This window comes from Lithobates pipiens, unplaced genomic scaffold, assembly GCF_037356315.1.
Source record: "Lithobates pipiens isolate NorthernLeopardFrog02 unplaced genomic scaffold, aLitPip1_a1.2 Scaffold_16, whole genome shotgun sequence".
NCBI lineage: Eukaryota > Metazoa > Chordata > Amphibia > Anura > Ranidae > Lithobates > Lithobates pipiens.
Genome location: NW_027507748.1, coordinates 599,005,775 through 599,025,678, shown reverse-complemented (window position 1 = coordinate 599,025,678; position 19,904 = coordinate 599,005,775). Strand labels below are relative to the sequence as shown.

General features: G+C 43.1%; 1 protein-coding gene across 2 annotated transcripts in view; it reads right to left on the bottom strand.

Annotated features, from left to right (window-relative positions):
- ZC3H12C (zinc finger CCCH-type containing 12C) overlaps window positions 1-19,904 on the bottom strand; it is a 249,204-nt gene that overhangs the window by 79,961 nt on the left and 149,339 nt on the right. The window contains exon 1 of one of the 2 annotated variants that reach the window (XM_077483969.1): window positions 12,288-12,499. The exons of the other annotated variant lie outside the window; for it this stretch is intronic. Within the exon in view, the coding sequence (XP_077340095.1) occupies window positions 12,288-12,311 (24 nt within the window). The 5' untranslated portion in view covers window positions 12,312-12,499. Of the gene's footprint in view, window positions 1-12,287; window positions 12,500-19,904 lie in introns of those variants that run through there. 2 annotated transcript variants of the gene reach the window in all.

The window sequence follows — 19,904 nt, the reverse complement described above, 5'->3', positions numbered from 1 at the left end:
ACGCCGATCCCCCCTCTATTTCTACTACTTTCTGCAGCTCTCTGCGGCTTCCGGGGTATTTTCGGCCCACTCGGCCATTCTCGGCTATCTTCGGCCGTTCTTGGCTATTTTCGAGAATGGCCGAGTGCGGCCGAAAATACCCGAAAGCCGACGAGAGTGGGCGAAAATACCTGAAAGCCGCCGAGAGCGGCCGACAAGACTGCAAATGAGTGACAAGGCTAAATGCAAGGCTGCAAATGACTGACAAGGCTGTATTGATGGCCATTTAAATGTAAGTTTTTTTCCTTAAACTTCCCTCCTAAAAGTTTTTTTCTTTTAAATTCCCTCCTAAACTTGGGGTGCGATAAATACGGTACAAAATTGTTACTTGTCCAACATCATTGCTGTAAACTGAATATATAGGAAGCACATGACCTCTATGTTGTGGTCTTGTTCATAAAAAGTTTGAACTATCTGACATTTTTTAGGCTATAGTTACACTATAAAATTAAAAAAAGCTTGGCGCTTAAAAAAGCGTACGAGTTATTTTGGTGCATTTGTCAGTCCCTAAAAAGGAATTCTATAAAACATAAAAGAGGGCACACTGACTGTCAAGATGTGCATGCCAGCAAACAACTTCTGGGCATAAGCTAAAACTGATTCCCTTTCATGCACGTAAGAATTGGGCACTTGCTAATAGATATGCGCAATTGAGCATGCGCAAACTCGCACACAAGCCGTTGTGCATTCCCGTGCGCACAGGCGATTGCGTGCACCTGTAACCAAATCTGGTGCCAAACAGACTATTTAAACTCAGCCAGTGCTCAGGATCAATGCTGCCTTCAGCCTCCTGTATATCTGTGATCCTGTGAACCTGCATCCTGCTTCCAGTTATTCTCCCGGCTTGTCCTGACCATTCTCTGAACTTCACCTGCATCGACCTTGGCTAGTCCACTGACCACTCTTCTGTTTGCTCCTTTGGCTCCTGTTCCACTGATTGGTTCCAGATGCGGCTTGTCTCCTGAGCACATTCCCATCTGTGACCTGTACCCGATCTTTCCCATCTATGTATTACTCGGCCTCCCTGACCCTGTTACCCTGCCTGCTGTCACCAGCATCAGCTGCCTGCCTACCATGCCTACTTGCTGAAATCATCTGCTGACTTCTGCTGCTAGGCAAGAACACCTGCCCTGCTGCTAGCAAGACTTCCAGGCACTCGTGCAACTCTGCACTCCTGTGCCTCCTGTCTACACTATCCGGGGTCCCGAGTCATGGGTGTAAGAGAGGCCTTCCTAATCCTATCTGGCTCTGCTATCACGTATGTGATACTGACCTAGTGCATTACCATAACTAAATTGTATTAAATAGATAAAAACGTGACACGTGAATACTCACAAATGCATGTCAAGTATAGGCACATCTGTAAAAGCTAATGAGATTGCCTCCAAATCCACTATGATCCGCTGATGGTATAGGAAGACCTCATAGCATACTGCCTCCAAATCCACCATGATCCGCTGATGGTATAGGAAGACCTCATAGCATACTGCCTTCAAATCCACCATGGTCCGCTGATGGTATAGGAAGACCTCATAGCATACTGCCTCCAAATCCACCATGATCCGCTAATGGTATGGGAAGCCCTCATAGCGTACAGGAACAACTGATGCGTTTCAAGGGTCAAGTCCTCTTCTTCAAGCCAAGCCCATACCATCAGCGGATCATGGTGAATTTGGAGGCAATCTCATCAGAGGGCAGAAAGATGGTTGTGAGTCTAAAAGATTAGCTAGAAGGAGCGTTCAGTGTCATCTTGAAGCACCACACCTAAGCGCAGGAGGTTACTGTTTTAATTCATTGAAAGAAATGGGCTGCAAAAACACGCATATGCATGATGCCTGGTGTGACGTGTCATAGCGTGAATAGGACCTTAGATTGTTGTCTTTAAAAAGAAAAACACATGTTGGACAGACAACGCTGATCTGATCATTGTAATGTAACAGAAATGTAGCTGGGTACAGACATCTGAGGATGGTCGGATCGTGCCTTCATGTCCAGAAATGTCTTCAGCCCCACTTCTCATAGAGAGAAAAATAAATAAATAGTAGGCTCAGGAAGGGCGATAAGGGGGGGTGTATACAGATACATCTCCAGCACTTACTGTATCTTAGGGGAAAACCCTAGTCATTAGTGAAGGTTTTGAAACTTACAATTTACTGTAATAATTGTTGGCCGAGCTGCCTGTAGGTATCAATAGACATGAGTTGGTTGACATGTTGGAAACCTGATGTTTGTGGTCACTGGAAGCTGTGAGATCAGCACCCAAGCATTGCTGCAACTTCCCTTTACTTACCAGTTCTATGTGTTCACATTTTTCTGTCCATGTTCCTGTTTATTTTTGAGGTGGTTATAGTGGAACTTCACCTCCCAAAAGTGTTTTTTTTTCCCCTCTAACCTTTTTTGTTGGTGTTATGCACAGTTTTTCTGCTATGATGTGCTGTTACTCTGCCACATGCTGGCTCCTGCACCTCCATCTTAATTTCTGATGTCCTTGTGCCACCAGGTCTGTCCTCCTTCAGAATCTGAAACATCTTGGGATATGTGACTGCGGAGGCTACAGAGCAGGGGAGACATCCTTCACACCTAAGCAAGAATGGCAGCTGGGGGGTGAGGGCCCACTTATAAGGCTATAGTCACAACTTGTACGTGTGGGGAACAAATGCAAAATCGCTTGCTTTCCTGACTTACACAGAAACATTCTGCCCTTTAACAAAGGTGCGGTGGTGCCATTATTTCTTAAGTCACCCCATGTATCTGCTATTGTGCACATTTTAGCACACAGCAAAATGCATAGTGCCTCAGCATAATGCGTTTCGGTGCAGTGAGATTTTGCAAAAGGGTCAGCAACATCTTTTGAGTCTTTCTCATGAGCAGGGCAGCCTGTTGAAATGAATAGGCTGTCCGGCACAATGTGTGAACATTATTATTATTATTATTATTAATCAGGATTTATATAGCAGCAGCAATTTACGCAGCTCTTTACAATATAAACATGCAGAAACACACACACACACACACACCATGGCACCTGCATGGTGTGAACAATGCCTTAAAGTGCATACCCAGCCAAAGTAAATTAAGAGTAAGGTTAGAACTCCTGCCAAGATTTACATCCAGGACTCCATTAGAGAGAGTTCTTCCTACCTTCTGTTTTACCAAACAGGATAAATCCCCACTGGAAACCCTTTCAGATTTATATTGCTGCCTGGGCCTCACTTCCTGTTTAACAGAGTCCTGGATATCAGGAAAACCTGACAGGGAATCTAACCCTTACTGACTCTATGCAAAACAAAAAAATGGTCTAAACTCCAGGATAACCATCAAATGCATAAGTGAAACATACACATGTGAACAGCTTTGTCAGCCAAAGTCAGTTTGTAATTCTGCTCAGCCAAAGAGGAAAGTCAGTTCCTGGACCTCTTGGCAGATTACACTGCAGGAGTCCTTTTCCTATTTGGTCTTTTGGCAGCAATGAGTAGTCCTGGATGAAACCCTCTTTGGTCTTCTCCAAGCAAAGGGTTGTCATGGATAAAGCCCTTTTTGGTCTTCTCCCAGCAATATTTAGTCCTGGATGAAACCCTCTTTGTTCTTCTGGAAGCAATAGGTAGTCCTGGATAAAGCCCTCTTTGGTCTTCTCCCAGCAGTCAGTAGTCCTGGATGAAGCCCTCTTTGGTCTCCTCCCAGCAATAGGTAGTCCTGGATAAAGCCCTCTTTGGTCGTCTCCCAGCAATAGGTAGTCCTGGATAAAGCCTTTTTTGGTCTTCTCCCAGCAATGGGTAGTCCTTGATTAAGCCCTCTTTGGTCTTCTCCTAGCAGTTGGTAGTCTTGGATAAAGCCCTGGTCTTGTTCCAACAATGGGTAGTCCTGGATGAAGCAGAGAGCAGTTTTGCTTTGATTACATCAGTTTCACTTTCTGCCTCAGTATACTATGAGTGCAAGGAGTTGTGTTCCCTGGGGCAGGGCCATGACACCCTGCACTCACAGCCTTTCCTCGGTCTGTTGGGTTGAGTTATACTGACTGTCAGTTACCCTCAAAGACTGGGGACATCTAGTGGTGATGAAAAAGCACTGCGGGAGAAATGTCTGGATTAAAGAGGAGTACTGCAGCTACATTCTAGGCTAGTGATGGCGAACCTTGGCACCCCAGATGTTTTGGAACTACATTTCCCATGATGCTCATGCACCCTGCAGTGTAGTTGAGCATCATGGGAAATGTAGTTCCAAAACATCTGGGGTGCCAAGGTTCGCCATCACTGTTCTAGGCTTTGGGATGGTTTGCCTATGACTCATATGACTCAGTCTCTGAACCTATGGATTGCTTATACACTTGGTTTGACTAAAAGCATCCTCTTTTTTTTTTTTTTTCGCAAATATCTTTCATTAGAAAGTTTTGTATTTATTTATTTTTTTTACAAACATTCAAACAACCAAAACATTTGCCATTGTATAAGCAGAAGGGCACAATTTCCAAGCATGCTATAACATTTATCTCAACTTGCACATAGCTATTTGCAGACTCAAGTGAGCAGAACAGTCAGGTGAATCAGTTAACTGATTAACTTTTAGTTTTCGAACACACTGTATATCATATACAATTGTCATGAATTGTTTTTATCATTAAATGCTGCTTTCCCCCTTTTTTCAATCTCTAACATCTCACTGGTGCTGATCATCTCCTGTAATTTTCAACTGCTTCCCGTCTACATGTACTCACTCCAGAATTATCTGAAATGGTGGATCATGCCTGCACAATATGTGGTCATGTGTGACAGATAACAATACACAGTATAGACATACTGTATAGTTGGGAGACAGTTGTCATCCCATAGCAGGAAGTGCCTGAACAAGCTCCTGCATAGAAAGATCATGAGATTTTTTTTTTTTTTTAAAGAAAGCTGCAAATTTAAAATAATTGGCAACAACTTTTTTGGAACCACATTAACACATTAAGGCAGGGCTTGATAAATTTGCTTTGAAACTAGAAGCCCGCTAAAAAAAGTTAGGAGACAGTTTTTGCGCAGCCATATGTAATATGCGTACAGTATTGCAATTACGTTTTCATGTGTAGGTGCCCCAATGTGTGCGTTTATGAGGGGGTGGAGGGTCCTAAAATTTTTGGGGGTAGAATGTGATTTTATGTGCTTGAGTGTAAATTAAATTTTTTTTGAATTATGTGATTCTAAATGTGATTCTTTTCATCACATGTGATGATTTTTTGGTGACAGGTTCGCTTTAATAAGACATGCAGCATCTAAAAGGCACCTCTACCCTGTGGCACCTGCTATACATAGCAGGGGGCACGCGTGGCGGGGAGCACTTTACCCGCGTGTGTGGAAGCATTCAGGGGGCAGGGGAGCCACCTGAATGCTTCCACCTGACAAGTGAGCCCTGCTGCTTGACCGCGGCAGGGCTTAATGTAAAAAAAAAAAAACTACTTGACAAGTGCTCGGAAGGGCACATCCCAGGCGTCAGGTGATACAAATTAAGCATCTCTGCAACAGTGAATGGGCTGACAAAAGCCCAGGTACCAGGACACAATTTCTAGTTGCCATGGCGACCTGGGATTTGTCAAGCCTGCATTAAGGCATCTATGATATGCATTGATTGGGTGTAGATCTACTTTAATTGTATGTTCTATATTTCCCTAATTTACAGCTTTGATTGTTTGAAAGTTTTGTATGAGATAAAGGTACCCTGTTTCAATTTTACACCAGGCCTGTATGCCTTTTAGTTAGAGCTGATGATTAAAGTGGATGTAAACCCGATTAAAAAAAAAAAGTGATGTCATAATGTAGAGAATACGATTTCCTATCATTTGAGCCCAGTCTTGCCACACAGAGTTACTCCGTCTTTGAGCAATCATCTTTTATTGTTCAGTGAGCGAAATCTTGACAAAGTCTCTAAAACTTTGTCAAAACCTCCCCCTTGCTGTGAGTGACAGGTTATTTACATATCTCATGCACTTGCCTGAGACAGGCACATCCTGTGTAAAAAGTTCACAATTCACACCCCCTCTCCTCCTCTCCCCTCCAGCTCTCCCAGGATTGGCTGCCTTTACATACACAGCTGTCAGTCAGATGCACACCGCGCCTGCGCTCTCCATACCAGACAATGCTGCACGCTCCCGATGCTCCTGATACTCTGCATGAGACATGCTTATATGTTAACCCCTACACCACACAATGCCTACAGGGATACAGTTACAACATATACATTTACAACAATGCCGCACGCTCACAGTGGTTGTGATACTCTCGATATCACAATAATACACCTGCCCCTTCCATAGTAGGACGAGCCTCGGGAGCGTGCGAAAGCGTCGGGCACAATGTCCTGGTCATTGCGCAGGCTCCATCTTCAAATCACTCAAAGCTATTTATCTTCGGCTATTTTTGGCGGCTCCCTTTTTCGTACTGCGCAAGCCCTGCGCCTGCGCAGTACAAGGGGGACATTATCCACTGAGAGGACTGTTTTTGGCTGACCAGGGGAGTGTTGCGGTGGGTGGAGGAGTCCTCTGATGTCACAACTCTGCCCACAGAGCGCCGGGAATGAGAAACGCCCACTAATTTGGCGATATTACGGGGAAAATTACAGCTGAAGGGGTGAGTATTAAAACAAAACGATACATGCAGGAGGCATGTATATTATTATAGATATTAGATATTGGGTTTACATCCACTTTAACTACACAGAAGCTAGTGATTAGCACTCCTGTTTTGCAGCACTAGGGTCCTCAGATCAAATCCCAACCAGGACACTTTCTGCATGGAGTTTGCATGTTCTCCCTGTGCTTAGGTGGGTTCCCCCCACACTTCAAAGACACGCTGACATGTTAATTGGCTCCTGTCCAAATGTGTATGTATGAATGCAAGAAAAAGGACCTTAGATTGTAAGCTCCTTGAGGTCAGGGAATTATGTAAATGTATAATATGCAAAGTGCTGTGTACAATGTAGGCACTATATGAATGCCTGCAATGAATACAAAAAAATAACATTAAATGAATAAAATACGTATATGCGTGCAGTGCATGCTTGCGTAGACAGGTGTATGTGGGCATGTTCCTATATATAGAAATACCTATATGTTATCATAAAAATACAAACACTTTGAGCCCTGGTTCATATTACAGCGATTTGGCATTCGATTTGACATGTCAAATTTGTATGCCAAATTGGCTGCTATTGCCAGCAATAGCACTGTCCGAATCGGTGCGACACTGCATTTGCAGCGCTGCAACGATTCCCAAAAGTCGTTTCTGTACTACTTTTGGCGACTTGGGTGTGCGATTTCAATAGACGTCTGTGCAGAATCCCGCACAGATGTCTCTGAAATCGCCCCTGAAGTCGGAACTGACACGCAGGAATGAAATTCTGCGAGTTCAGTTGAACACACAATTTCATTCCCACTGTCAGCGTGAACCTGGGCTAAGGCCTCTTGCACACAGTAATGATGTTTGAGCATCTGCTTTTTTGGACATAATTTCAGGCGTCTGTTTAGTGTGTATTTATTCACGTTTGAGCATTTGCACGCACAATACATTCCTAGGGAAAATTCATTGTTATTTATGCTCATATGCGTATTTGCATCGGGAACGCAAATCTTTCAATTTTTTTTTTTTCTCAGATATACACATAAATTGTTTACGTGCCTCTGTGTACAGGCACATTGTAAACAATGGGTTGCGTTTTAGATCAGTATAAAAAAAAAAAACGTACTGATCTTTTTCAAGCTGCAATGTGCAAGAGGCCAAAACAAAAAAGTAAAAAAAAAAAAAAAAAAAAATGAGCAGGCCAATACCATTCTGTCATTTCTATTACTGTGAATACATTTAAGATGTGAGCATGACAGTGCTTCCTAAATAAAAATGCATTTGTCCGATGTTCAGAGACAATGCTGGAAAATAATGAATATGTAATAAAAAGCTGTGGGCCTGGTTTCTGTGTATTTAATTACCATTGTGTTTCAGCCAGTGCTGTTGTCTGCTCACCTCCCTCTTACAAAGAAAAGATGTCCCATTGAACAGATTGGTTAATACTCTCTGGGGCAACAGATGTCTACTGGAGCTGCAGGAGACCGGCAACTGGTGGCCTGCCCATCTCCTGAAAACTTTCAATAGCCTAATGCATATGTTCAAATAATAGGGCATGTGGCACGGGTGATGCCTTTACTTTAACCCTTTCCTGCACCTGCCCCCTACAGCCAGGCTTTACAAAGACCCTCTTGAGTTAGGCGTGCTGCCATTAGCAAGCCTGAGCGCAGAATAGAGAGCAGGTCTTTACAATGGATATCACACACACAGACCCCCTGCCCCCCAACCGCCTCCTACTCACGACATGCACTATACATGACTACCTACAGACTTTGCTACGCACAGCTGGACGCAGAGCGCAGGTCAGCGACTTCAGTCCAGCATCCACATTTCCATCAAAGTGAGCCATGTGGACTTTTTGCCCATTGCTCAATTATTTTATTTTTTTAACACAAACAATGTCAGTACATAAATAAATACATATATATATATATACATATATATATATATATATATATATATATATATATATATATATATATATATATATATATAACAATTCTGATGCCACAGAACATAAAAAGATACATAACAAGTACAATTGTCTAAAAACATTTTCCACAATGACCGGGAAAGATTTTTGGAGACAAAGTTGATCTGTTCTCTAAACAAGCTTGTTACAATTTCTTGGAGAAGGAAAGATAAAACCAGACTGTTTGATGTGCGGAACAAATCTCATACTAAAGAAGAAACGTTATCTATCAGATAACGGAGGAGCTGATTTATAACAATTAAAGTAAAGTGGAGCTGTTTCCCATAGCAACCATAATCCTCGTTACAAAGGAATAAGAGATCACACCAGACCAGTTGCTGGGGGAAAAGATCTTCATATAGTGTTTCAAAGTAGAAAGCACATTGTTTACACTGCCCAAAGAGTTAAAAAAAAATCAAAGCATGGCCCTACAGACTCCTATGCACCTTTAGATTTAGGATCTGCCTCACTTGGGATCATTCAGGGATCACTTTGTGTATCTGTTGCCAGCATGCCATATCTGGATAATACAGCCATCCTCCCACCTTGTACAGTGTAACCCAACCAATCTCAACCAGAGTTCCTCCATAGGTTGCCAGCTTCCCTGAGCAATGAGCATTTTCTGACTCCCAGATAAGTAACCAATGACAGTAATAATCTTTTGTATCTTCTGTATCTTAAAGGGGGCATTCTTCCCGATGAACACAACTGTAAAAGAGCATCCTTGCTGATGACCACAGCTAAAGGGGGAAATTCCACCCATGTCCACCAATGTATTTGAGGTTCCTCCTGATAAAAATACAAATGTAAGGGAGCATTCCTCCCTATGACCATCAATGTAAGGTGGTATTCCTCCCTATGTCCACCAATATGAGGGTATTTATGATGTAGGAGTGCTGAACCTTATGTGGGTGTATTTTAACTGGATGGGTGGTTTGTGGTCCTGGAGGTTGCTCGCCAGCAACTGTGGGGTCTTGCTGAACCACCAAAGGAGTTTGTTTTGAATGGATGGGAGCGGCACACCAGCTTGTACAGACTTTTAAAAATAATTTTGTTTTGTAATAGCCAACGCATTTTGGGGGCTCAGCACTCCCCCTTCATCAGGGCTAAAAACAAGATGATGCAGGCACTTGGATTGGAAAGGCACCAATATGAGGAGGCCTTCTTCCTGATGACCACCAATGTAAGTGTGCATTCCTTCCAATGACCACCAATTTAAAGAGGCATTCTTCCCAATGATTACAACTGTAAGGGGGCATTCCTCCCGATGACCATAACTGTAAGGGGACAGTCCTCCTGGTGACCATCAATGTAAGGAGGCATTCCTCCCCATGACCACCAATTTAAAGAATTATTCTTCCTAATGACAACTGTAAGGGGGTATTCCACCCCCGATGACCACCATTGTAAGGTGACAGTCCCAATGGTGACTACACCTGTAAGGGAGCATTCCTCTGGATTATCACCAATGTAAGGAGGCATTCCTCCTTAAGACCATAACTGTACCGGGGCCTTCCTCCTGGTGACCATTAATGTAAGGGGCTATTCCTCCTGATGACCACTAATTTAACAAAGCATTCTTCCTAATGACTACAACTGTAAGGGGTCATTCCTTCCAATGACCACCAATGTAAGAGGGCATTCCTAATGGAGACCACAACTGTAAGGGGGCACGCCTCCTGATGACCACCAGTGTAAGAGGGCATTCTTTCTGGTGACCAGAACTGTAAGGGGGCATGCCTCCCGATGACCATCAATGTAAGAGGGCATTCCTAATGAAGACCACAACTGTAAGAGGGCATGCCTCCTGATGACCACCAGTGTAAGGGGGCATTCTTTCTGGTGACCAGAACTGTAAAGGGGCATGCCTCCTGATGACCACCAATGTAAGGGGGCATGCCTTCTGGTGACCGCAACTGTAAGGGGGCATTTCCCCTGGTGACCACCAATGTAAGGGGGCATTCCTCCCGACAACAACCAATGTAATTTTATATGGGCATTTCCCCTCATGATCATCAATGTGAGGGGGCATTCTTTATGATGACTACAACTGTAAGGGGGCATTTTTCCCCATGACCAACAATAAATGCATTCCTCCTGGTAAACACAACTGTAAGTGCGATTCTTTCTGACCACAACAGTAAGGAGCATTCTTCCTGATGAACATAACTGTAGGGGGGCATTCCTCCTGATAATCACCAATGTAAGGGGGCATTTTTCCTGATGACTACAACTGTAAGCGGGTATTCTTCCCCATGACCAACAACATATTGTGTATTTCACCTGATGATCATCAATATGAAGGGCATTCTTCATGATGACTACATTTGTAAGGGGGGATTCCTCCTGGAAAAACACAACTGTAAGGGGGATTCTTCCTGATGACCACAACTGTAAGGAGCATTCTTCCTGAAGACATAACTGTAAGGAGCATTCTTCCTGAAGACATAACTGTAAGGAGCATTCGTCCTGAAGACATAACTGTAAGGAGCATTCATCCTGAAGACACAACTGTAAGGAGCATTCTTCCTGAAGACACAACTGTAAAGAGCATTCTTCCTGAAGACATAACTGTAAGGGGGATTCTTCCTGATAACACAACTGTAAGGAGCGTTCTACCTAAAGACACAACTGCAAGGGGGATTCTTCCTGAAGACACAACTGTAAGGAACATTCTACCTGAAGACACAACAGTAAGGGGGATTCTTCCTGAAGACACAACTGTAAGGAACATTCTACCTGAAGACACAACAGTAAGGGGGATTCTTCCTGAAGACACAACTGTAAGGAACATTCTACCTGAAGACACAACAGTAAGGGGGATTCTTCCTGAAGACACAACTGTAAGGAGCATTCTTCCTGAAGACACAACTGTAAGGAGCATTCTACCTGAAGACACAACTGTAAGGAGCATTCTACCTGAAGACACAACAGTAAGGGGGATTCTTCCTGAAGACACAACTGTAAGGAGCATTCTACCTGAAGACACAACAGTAAGGGGGATTCTTCCTGAAGACACAACTGTAAGGAGCATTCTACCTGAAGACACAACTGTAAGGGGGATTCTTCCTGAAGACACAAGTGTAAGGAGCATTCTTCCCAACGACCACAACTCTAAAGCTGGCCATACGCTATGCAATCTGATTGTACAATTTCCTTTAGATCTACCATCAACTACATAGTAAAAGGGTCTGCCTGATTTGATACAAATTGAACAGATTGTTCAATTTTGTCCTTCTATTACACAATTATGTAGAATCCAAGGGAAATTGCCCAGAAACTGTATAATTAGATTAAGAAGCATTCTTCCCAGTGACCATCGCTCTAATGTACAGAGAGCTTTAGCGATAGTAATTATCAGCATTGGTTCCTTGAGGCCAGAAAGTTAGGGGTGCCTCCATGTTAAAAAGGTTGAGATAGCACTAATACAAAACTAGAACCAGAAAGTCCTTGCAATAAGCAGAAGCAATGCCACTGGGGGGGGGGATTGAGCTGCAGCAAACCCCTGTACAGAAAATACAGCAAGCACCTGCTCAGCATCTAATGACTGGGTACAGGTTCCAGAGAACACAATGCAAGTCAATATAAAACACACAATGGAAGGAAGCATGTTGCAAGTTGAAAATGTAATGCACACAGCACAGACATACAGTATAGGAGCAATCACAGCCATAGGAAGCTGTACTTACTTTAGCTGGGGAGCACACAGACATTGGCTTCTTTGGAGCAGTCCTTATCCCAGTGCTGGCTGCAGGCAGGCTGAACAATAAAGAGTGGGACAGATGGGAGAGCAGTGTCTGTGCTGAACCTATTAGCCAGCACTGTAGAGGCAGCCAATGGCAGAGCAGCCTGCTGACAATGACTGGGGCCAGGCAGATGCAAAGCTCCCCCAGCCAGCCAGCCAGGCAGCCCCAATGTCAGCTCTGGAGGCTCCTCCAGTTCAATGTGTTCCCAGGCTCTGCCCCGGGCAGGCTGTGCATTAACGAGGGGCGTGCTGTAACAATGGCCCATACAAAGGAGGCAGCAAGGCAGCTGCTGGGTGAGAGCCCGAGTCATTAGCAAGCGAGCTGCCAACAAAAAGCACCTGGCTCTGCACTGAGCTCACGTTCTGCCATTGTCTCTGCATCCCCAGCACAAAGGCTGCACATGATGGGGGGCAAAAGTTTTATTGCTGCCTGATGATGGAGGGGGGCATGTGGGCATGGGGCAGCCTTCCAGGGACACTGTGCTGATGAGCTGTTCCTTCTAGGCTGGGGACCTCCTGCACTGATGACTTGTATTTACACATTAAACCATGTTTGTCAATATGGAAGGATGGGTAGTCAATAGAAGCATTTCATGGCACAGCCATTTATTCCCAAGAGTAGGGATTTCTAGGGACAAATCTTACCTGTGTCATGATTGCTGGCTATGATGTCACTGCTATTTTATCACTGGGAAGGTCCCTTGTTTTTATCTCTACTCCAAAATCTTTTAAAACAGTAATAAATTCAGAAACAACAATTTATGTGGTGTCTGCATTACTTTTCTTTTTTTTTAACCACTTCAGAATTTACCCCCTTCCTGACCAGAGCACTTTTTGCGATTCGGCATTGCTTCGCTTTAACTCACAATTGTCATGGCTCCCAAACAAAATTGACGTCCCTTTTTCCCACAAATAGAGATTTATTTTGGTGGTATTTGATCACCCCTGCAGTTTTTATTTTTTGCGCTATAAACAAAAAAATAGCGACAATTTTGAAAAAAAAAACGCATTATTTTTTACTTTTTTGCTATATCCCCCCCCCCCCCCCAAAAAAAAAAAAAAAATATATATATATATATATATATATATATATATATATATATTTTTTTTTTTTTTTCCTCAGTTTAGGCCGATACGTATTCTTCTACATATTTTTGGTAAAAATAATCGCAATAAGCGATTATTGATTGGTTTTTGCAAAAGTTATAGCGTTTACAAAATAGGGGATAGTTTTATGGCATTTTTATTAATATTTTTTTTAAATGGCGGCGATCAGCGATTTTTATCGTGCCAGCAACATTATGGTGGACACATCGGACATTTTTGACACCGTTGTCATTTATATAGCAATCAGTGCTATACAAATGCACAGATTCCTGTGTAAATGACACTGGCAGTGAAGGGGCTAACCACTAGGTGGCAGTGTAGGGGTTAAGTGTCCTAGGGGCGTGTTTCTGTGGGGGGCGTGGCTGTGTATGACACGTCATTGGTCATTGATCTCTGCTTCGATCACACAGAGCAGAGATCAGTGACACTGGCATTAGGCAGAACAGGGAGATGCTTGTTTACATTAGCATCTCCCCATTCAGCGATCGCAGGTATGCCCACGGCGATCAAGGTGGTCGGCAAGCGGTTAAGCAACTTTGTCTCCAGAAGATTTACCCCCCCCTTCATGACCAGGGATGCGGAGCTGTGTTACTTTAACTGACAATTGAGCGGTTGTGCGACGCTGTACACCAGCCTTTCTCGACCTTTTCAACACAGAGGAACCCTTAAATAGTTCTCCAGTCTTGGGGAACCCATTCTAAAAATTAGAGATCTACAACTCATGATGCATTAGTGTGGTCAGTGGGAAGAATGGTCCTTACACTTGTGGTCATTGGGAAGAATTACCTCTTTAAGCCCCATTTTCTGCTGAGTTTTTCCTAATATATATATATATATATATATATATATATATATATATATATATATATATATATATATATTACATGGTTTTGGTAAACCTGAAGGAAAATCTGATCGTGTGTATGAGGCTTTACAGATAGCTAAAAAGATCAATGGTCTCAGTGGGAATCCGAGAAGCAGAAATGGCCCAATGCTGAAGGAACCCCTAGCAACCTCTGGAGGAACCCTGGTTGAGAATCACTTCTGTACACAAATAAAATGTATGTCTTTTTTCCCATAAATAGAGCTTTCTTTTGGTGGTATTTGATCAACTCTGCGGTATTTATTTTTTGCGCTATAAAAAAAGACCAACAATTTTGAAAAAAATCTATATTTTTTATTTTCCGTTATAAAACATTCCCTGTAAAAAAAATGTAAAAAATCTAATTTCTTCATCAATTTAGGCCAATATGTATTCTGCTAATATTTTTGGTAAAAAAAATCCCAATACGTGAATATTAATTGGTTTGCGTCTATAAACTATGGGATATATTTATTTATTTATTTTTCTTTTTTACTAGTAATGGCAGCGATCAGCAACTTATAGCGGATTAACTGACACTTTGATACTTTTTGGGGACCAGTGGCACCAATACAGTAATCAGTGCTAAAAATATATAAACTGTCATTGTACTAATAACACTGGCAGATAAGGGGTTAACATCAGGGGCGATCAAAAGGTTAAATGAGAGTGGGAGTGATTACTAACTGTGGGGGGGGGGGGGGTGTGCTTTGACTGGGGGTCCCCTCTCAAAGACCACTGTTCTGTCTTTCTCCTGGACAATTTGTCCGGACTCACTGATTGGCTCTCACTGTGTCCAATCATGGGGGGGGGGGCTAGAAGTGGCAGATCACGTACCAGGTACATGATCTAGCGCAGAGCGCTCGCCCTGTCGCAGTATATCAATGGCGGGCAGTCGCTAAGCAGTTAAAGAGAAAGTAATCCCTGATGGGTTTTACTTCCTCTTTTTTCCACTGCAAAGTAAAAGCGTAATGGGCTAGTATGCATCACACACAAGCCCATTATGTGCCACTTACCTGCAATTTCCCCGCTGGTGGCCGCATCCATCTTTGCCACTCTTCTTTCTGGGGCCACGGACTCCGACTCTGTCACTGGCCGGAGTCGCATGACGTCACTCCCGCGCACGACGTCACTCCTGCGGGAGCCGTCAGTTGCGGTATTTGCTAATAAAGAAATGGCACGGAAGTTCGTTTCATCACAGTGCATGCGCTAATGACATCATTGGCGCACTACAAGGTAAATATTTCCTAAACAGAGATATTTACAGTACCTTATAGGCTTACATATAGGTACAACTTCCACATTAGGGGTATAAAAAACACTTTAAAGTAGAACTACAGGCAAAACCTAATTATGGTAAACGCTTTTCACCACCTGTGTCCCATAGCCAAACAGGAATTGAGAGAAAATCCCTGCAAATGAAAGCAAAGCTCCACCCAAAAGGGGAAGCACCGCTTGTTCGCACCCCTGCCACATTTGAGGGGGGGAGCGGGTACCTGGTTTTGAAAGGTCCCCACTCCCACTTCTTGGTAAGATCGATACACAACGATCTATCTCTATCTCTATCCCCTTCTCCCCCCCCCGCTGCCTTCTGGGACCCGTGTGTGTGTCCTAGAAGACAATCGGAGCATTCAAAAAGCGCAGTGGGAAACTGGCTTTGACGCCTGAAGGCTTCACTTAGCATACTAGCTCATTATAAATAACTTACCTGAGAACAAAGCCCCTGAAGCGGTCCTCCGTCTTCATCTTCGCCGCTGCCATGTATCCCGTAGTGACTTCCGGGTCTTGCTGCTCCGGCGCTGTGATTTGCCGGAGCCGCGATGGCGATGCGCATGGGAGCTGACACGAGCGGCATATCGCAGTGATCTGCAGCCTACTCAGTGCGCCTGCGGGCCACTGTGTGCGGTGCATGCGCCGTAGACAGCGGTGCCTATCTTTTTGTAAATATCTCCTAAACCATATAGGTTTAAGAGATATTTCTTGGACCTACAGGCAAGCCTTAATCTAGGCTTACCTGTAGGTCAAAGTGGTTTGTAAGGGTTTACAACCACTTTAAACACTAAACCTTTTTCTGACATTTGTTGGTTTTAAGTTAAAATAATTTTTTTTTGCTAGAAAATTACTTAGAACCCCCCAAACATTATATATATTTTTTTAGTAGACAACCTAGAGAATAAAATGGAGGTTGTTGCAATATTTTATGTCACAATGTATTTACGCAGCGGTCTTTCAGATGCAATTTTTTTGGAAAAAATTACATTAATGAATTAAAAAAAAAACTAACCAGTAAAGTTAGCCTATTTTTTATTTTATTTAGTATAATGTGGAAGATTTTACACCGCGAGAATCGTGAGAGAATCGTGATCTTTTTATTCTAAGCAAAAAAATTGTGATTCTCCTTTTGGCCAGAATTGTGCAGCTCTAATTAGAAGATTTCGACTCCATTACTTTTCTGGAGACAACCCAAAATTGTCTTGTTTTTTTACTTTCACTATCAATGATAATCAGGACAAATATAAAGGGTCAATCTCCCTGCCAGGGACACAGACAACAATATAAACTGACAGGCATTCTAATCCCACTCCAAAACAAAACAAAAATGTATCATGCAACACTGTACATAAATAATATTTATGTCCTTTTTTCCCCCACAAATAGAATTTTGTTTTGGTGTATTTAACCACTACAATACAGGGCACTTTCACCCCCTTCCTTCCCAGCCCAATTTTCAGCTTTCAGCGCTCTAGCGCTTTCAGTGACAATTGCGCGGTCATGCTACACTGTACCCAAATGAAATTGTTATCATTTTGTTCGCACAAATAGAGCTTTATTTTGGTGTTATTTATTCACGACTCCGTTTTATTTTTTTTGCGATATAAGCGCAAAAAAGCGGAAATTTTGGAAAAAAACAATATTTTCTTTTTTCTATTTGAAAAGAAATCCAATAAAATCAAATTTTGTCATAAATTTAAGCCAAAATGTATTCTGCTACATGTTTTTGGTAAAAAAAATTCCGTTAAGTGTATAATAATTGGTTTGTGTGATCACGGACATATGTACGCAAATGATCATGTACATATGTGTGCAGGTGATCACGTACATATGTGTGCAGATAATCATTGGGACATGTGATTTTAGTGGGACATATGTGGGGGACATGTTTTTATTATTAGGGACATGTGTTTTTATTATTTGGGGACATGTATGTTTTGGGGACATATGTGTGTTTTGGGGACATATGTGGGGACTGTGTTTGTACTGTGTGGTGTGTTGTGTGTTTACACTACACTGATGATCAGTGAGTAAAAAGCTGTAAAAAGCAGCCCATACTCACTGATCATCAGCCGGCTGCAGCGTTCTGCTCTCCTCTCCTCAGCGGTGACTTCCGTGTGAGGAGAGGAGAGCCGATTGCCTAGCAACCGACTGTTTGTTTACATCACATGACGGCCGTGATTGGACACGGCCGTCATGTGATCAGGAGGGCCAATCACAGAGCCCTCCTGCCGATCTGAGATGTGCCGTGTCCGGGTGACACGAGCACATCGGGATCGCGCCGCTGCGCGGGCACGCACGCGCGCGATCCCGCTACTCCTGAAGGACGTTCCTGAACGTCCTATCAGGAGTAGACGGCTCCCACCCGGCCGTATATATGCATTGGCCGGGTGGGAAGTGGTTAATCACCACTGCATTTTTTTTGCACTATAAAAAATAAAAAATAAATAAATTATATTTTTACTTTCTGCTATAAAACATATCCAATATAAAAACCCAATGTAAAAAAAACAAATTTCTTCATCAATTTAGGCCAATATGTATTCTGCTACATATTTTTTGTAAAAAAAATCCCTATAAACATATATTGATTGTTTTGTGCAAAGGTTATAGCGTCTACAAACTATGGGATATTCTTATGGATTTATTAGTAATGGCGGCGATCAGCGACTTATTGCAGGACTGCGATATTGTGGTGGACAATCGGACACCCACTGACACTTTTTGGGAACCAGTGACTAGAGATGGCCTTTGCGATTCGCCCGGCGGTCGGTTTGCGGCAAATTTTGCATGTTCGCGATTCGCCAAACCGGCGGACTTCTGGCGCTGTTCGCCCGGCGGACATATGCATTTACATTGTGAAAGAACTTTGACCCATGATGACACATCCATCATGGGGTACAGGACAGCCAATTGAGACATTTCAGCACATGGACAATTGGACATTCCCCCACCTTATAAATAGACCTGATCTGGGGGCCATTTTACATTCTGTCTTTTGTCAGTGTAGGGAGAGGTTGCTGTGTGGAGCAGGGACAGACTCTAGTGACACAAATCGCTAGCTATTAGGTCCACAAAAGTCCTTTTAAGGACTGGTATAGGTGTACAGTATATTGGGTTCTGGTGCACTGTTGTGCTGGTGATTGCTGAGTGCACTGCTGACTGATTCTGCAGCTGTCTTTTGTCAGTGTAGGGACAGGACGCTGTGTGGAGCAGGGGCAGTCAGTTTAATCACTAGCTATTACTATTAGGTCCACAAAGGTCCTGTTAAGGACTGGTATAGGTGTACAGTATATAGGGTGCTGGTGATTGCTGAGTGCACTGCTGCCCGATTCTGCAGCTGTCTTTTGTCAATGTAGGGACTGAGGGACAGTCTGCAAATCACTAGCTACTAGGTCCACAAAGGTCCTTTTAAGGACTGGTATAGGTGTATAGTATATAGGGTTGTACACGTATAATCTACTTTCTTTCAAATATAGAAAGAATATTATACTTGACTGCTGCCCGATTCTGCAGCTGTCTTTTATCAGTGTAGGGACTGAGGGACAGTCTGCAAATCACAAGCTACTAGGTCCACAAAGGTCCTTTTAAGGACTGGTATAGGTGTACAATATATAGGATTGTGGTGCACTGCTGCTGACTGCTGTGCTGCTGATTGCTGCCCGATTCTGCAGATGTCTTTTATCAGTGTAGGGACTGAGGGACAGTCTGCAAATCACTAGCTACTAGGTCCACAAAGGTCCTTTTAAGGACTGGTATAGGTGTACAGTATATAGGATTGTACACGTATAATCTACTTTCTTTCAAATATAGAAAGAATATTATACTTGACTGCTGCCCGATTCTGCAGCTGTCTTTTATCAGTGTAGGGACAGGGGGACAGTCTGCAAATCACTAGCTACTAGGTCCACAAAGGTCCTTTTAAGGACTGTTATAGCTGTACAGTATAAAGGGTTCTGGTGCACTGCTGTGCTGGTGATTGCTGAGTGCATTGCTGACTGATTCTGCAGCTGTCTTTTGTCAGTGTAGGGACAGGACACTGTGTGGAGCAGGGACAGTCAGTTTAATCACTAGCTATTACTATTAGGTCCACAAAGGTCCTTTTAAGGACTGGTATAGGTGTACAGTATATAGGGTGCTGGTGATTGCTGAGTGCACTGCTGCCCGATTCTGCAGCTGTCTTTTATCAGTGTAGAGACTGAGGGACAGTCTGCAAATCACTAGCTACTAGGTCCACAAAGGTCCTTTTAAGGACTGGTATAGGTGTACTATTTGGTGTGCAGTATATAGGTGTGCAATACACGTATAAAATACTTGCAC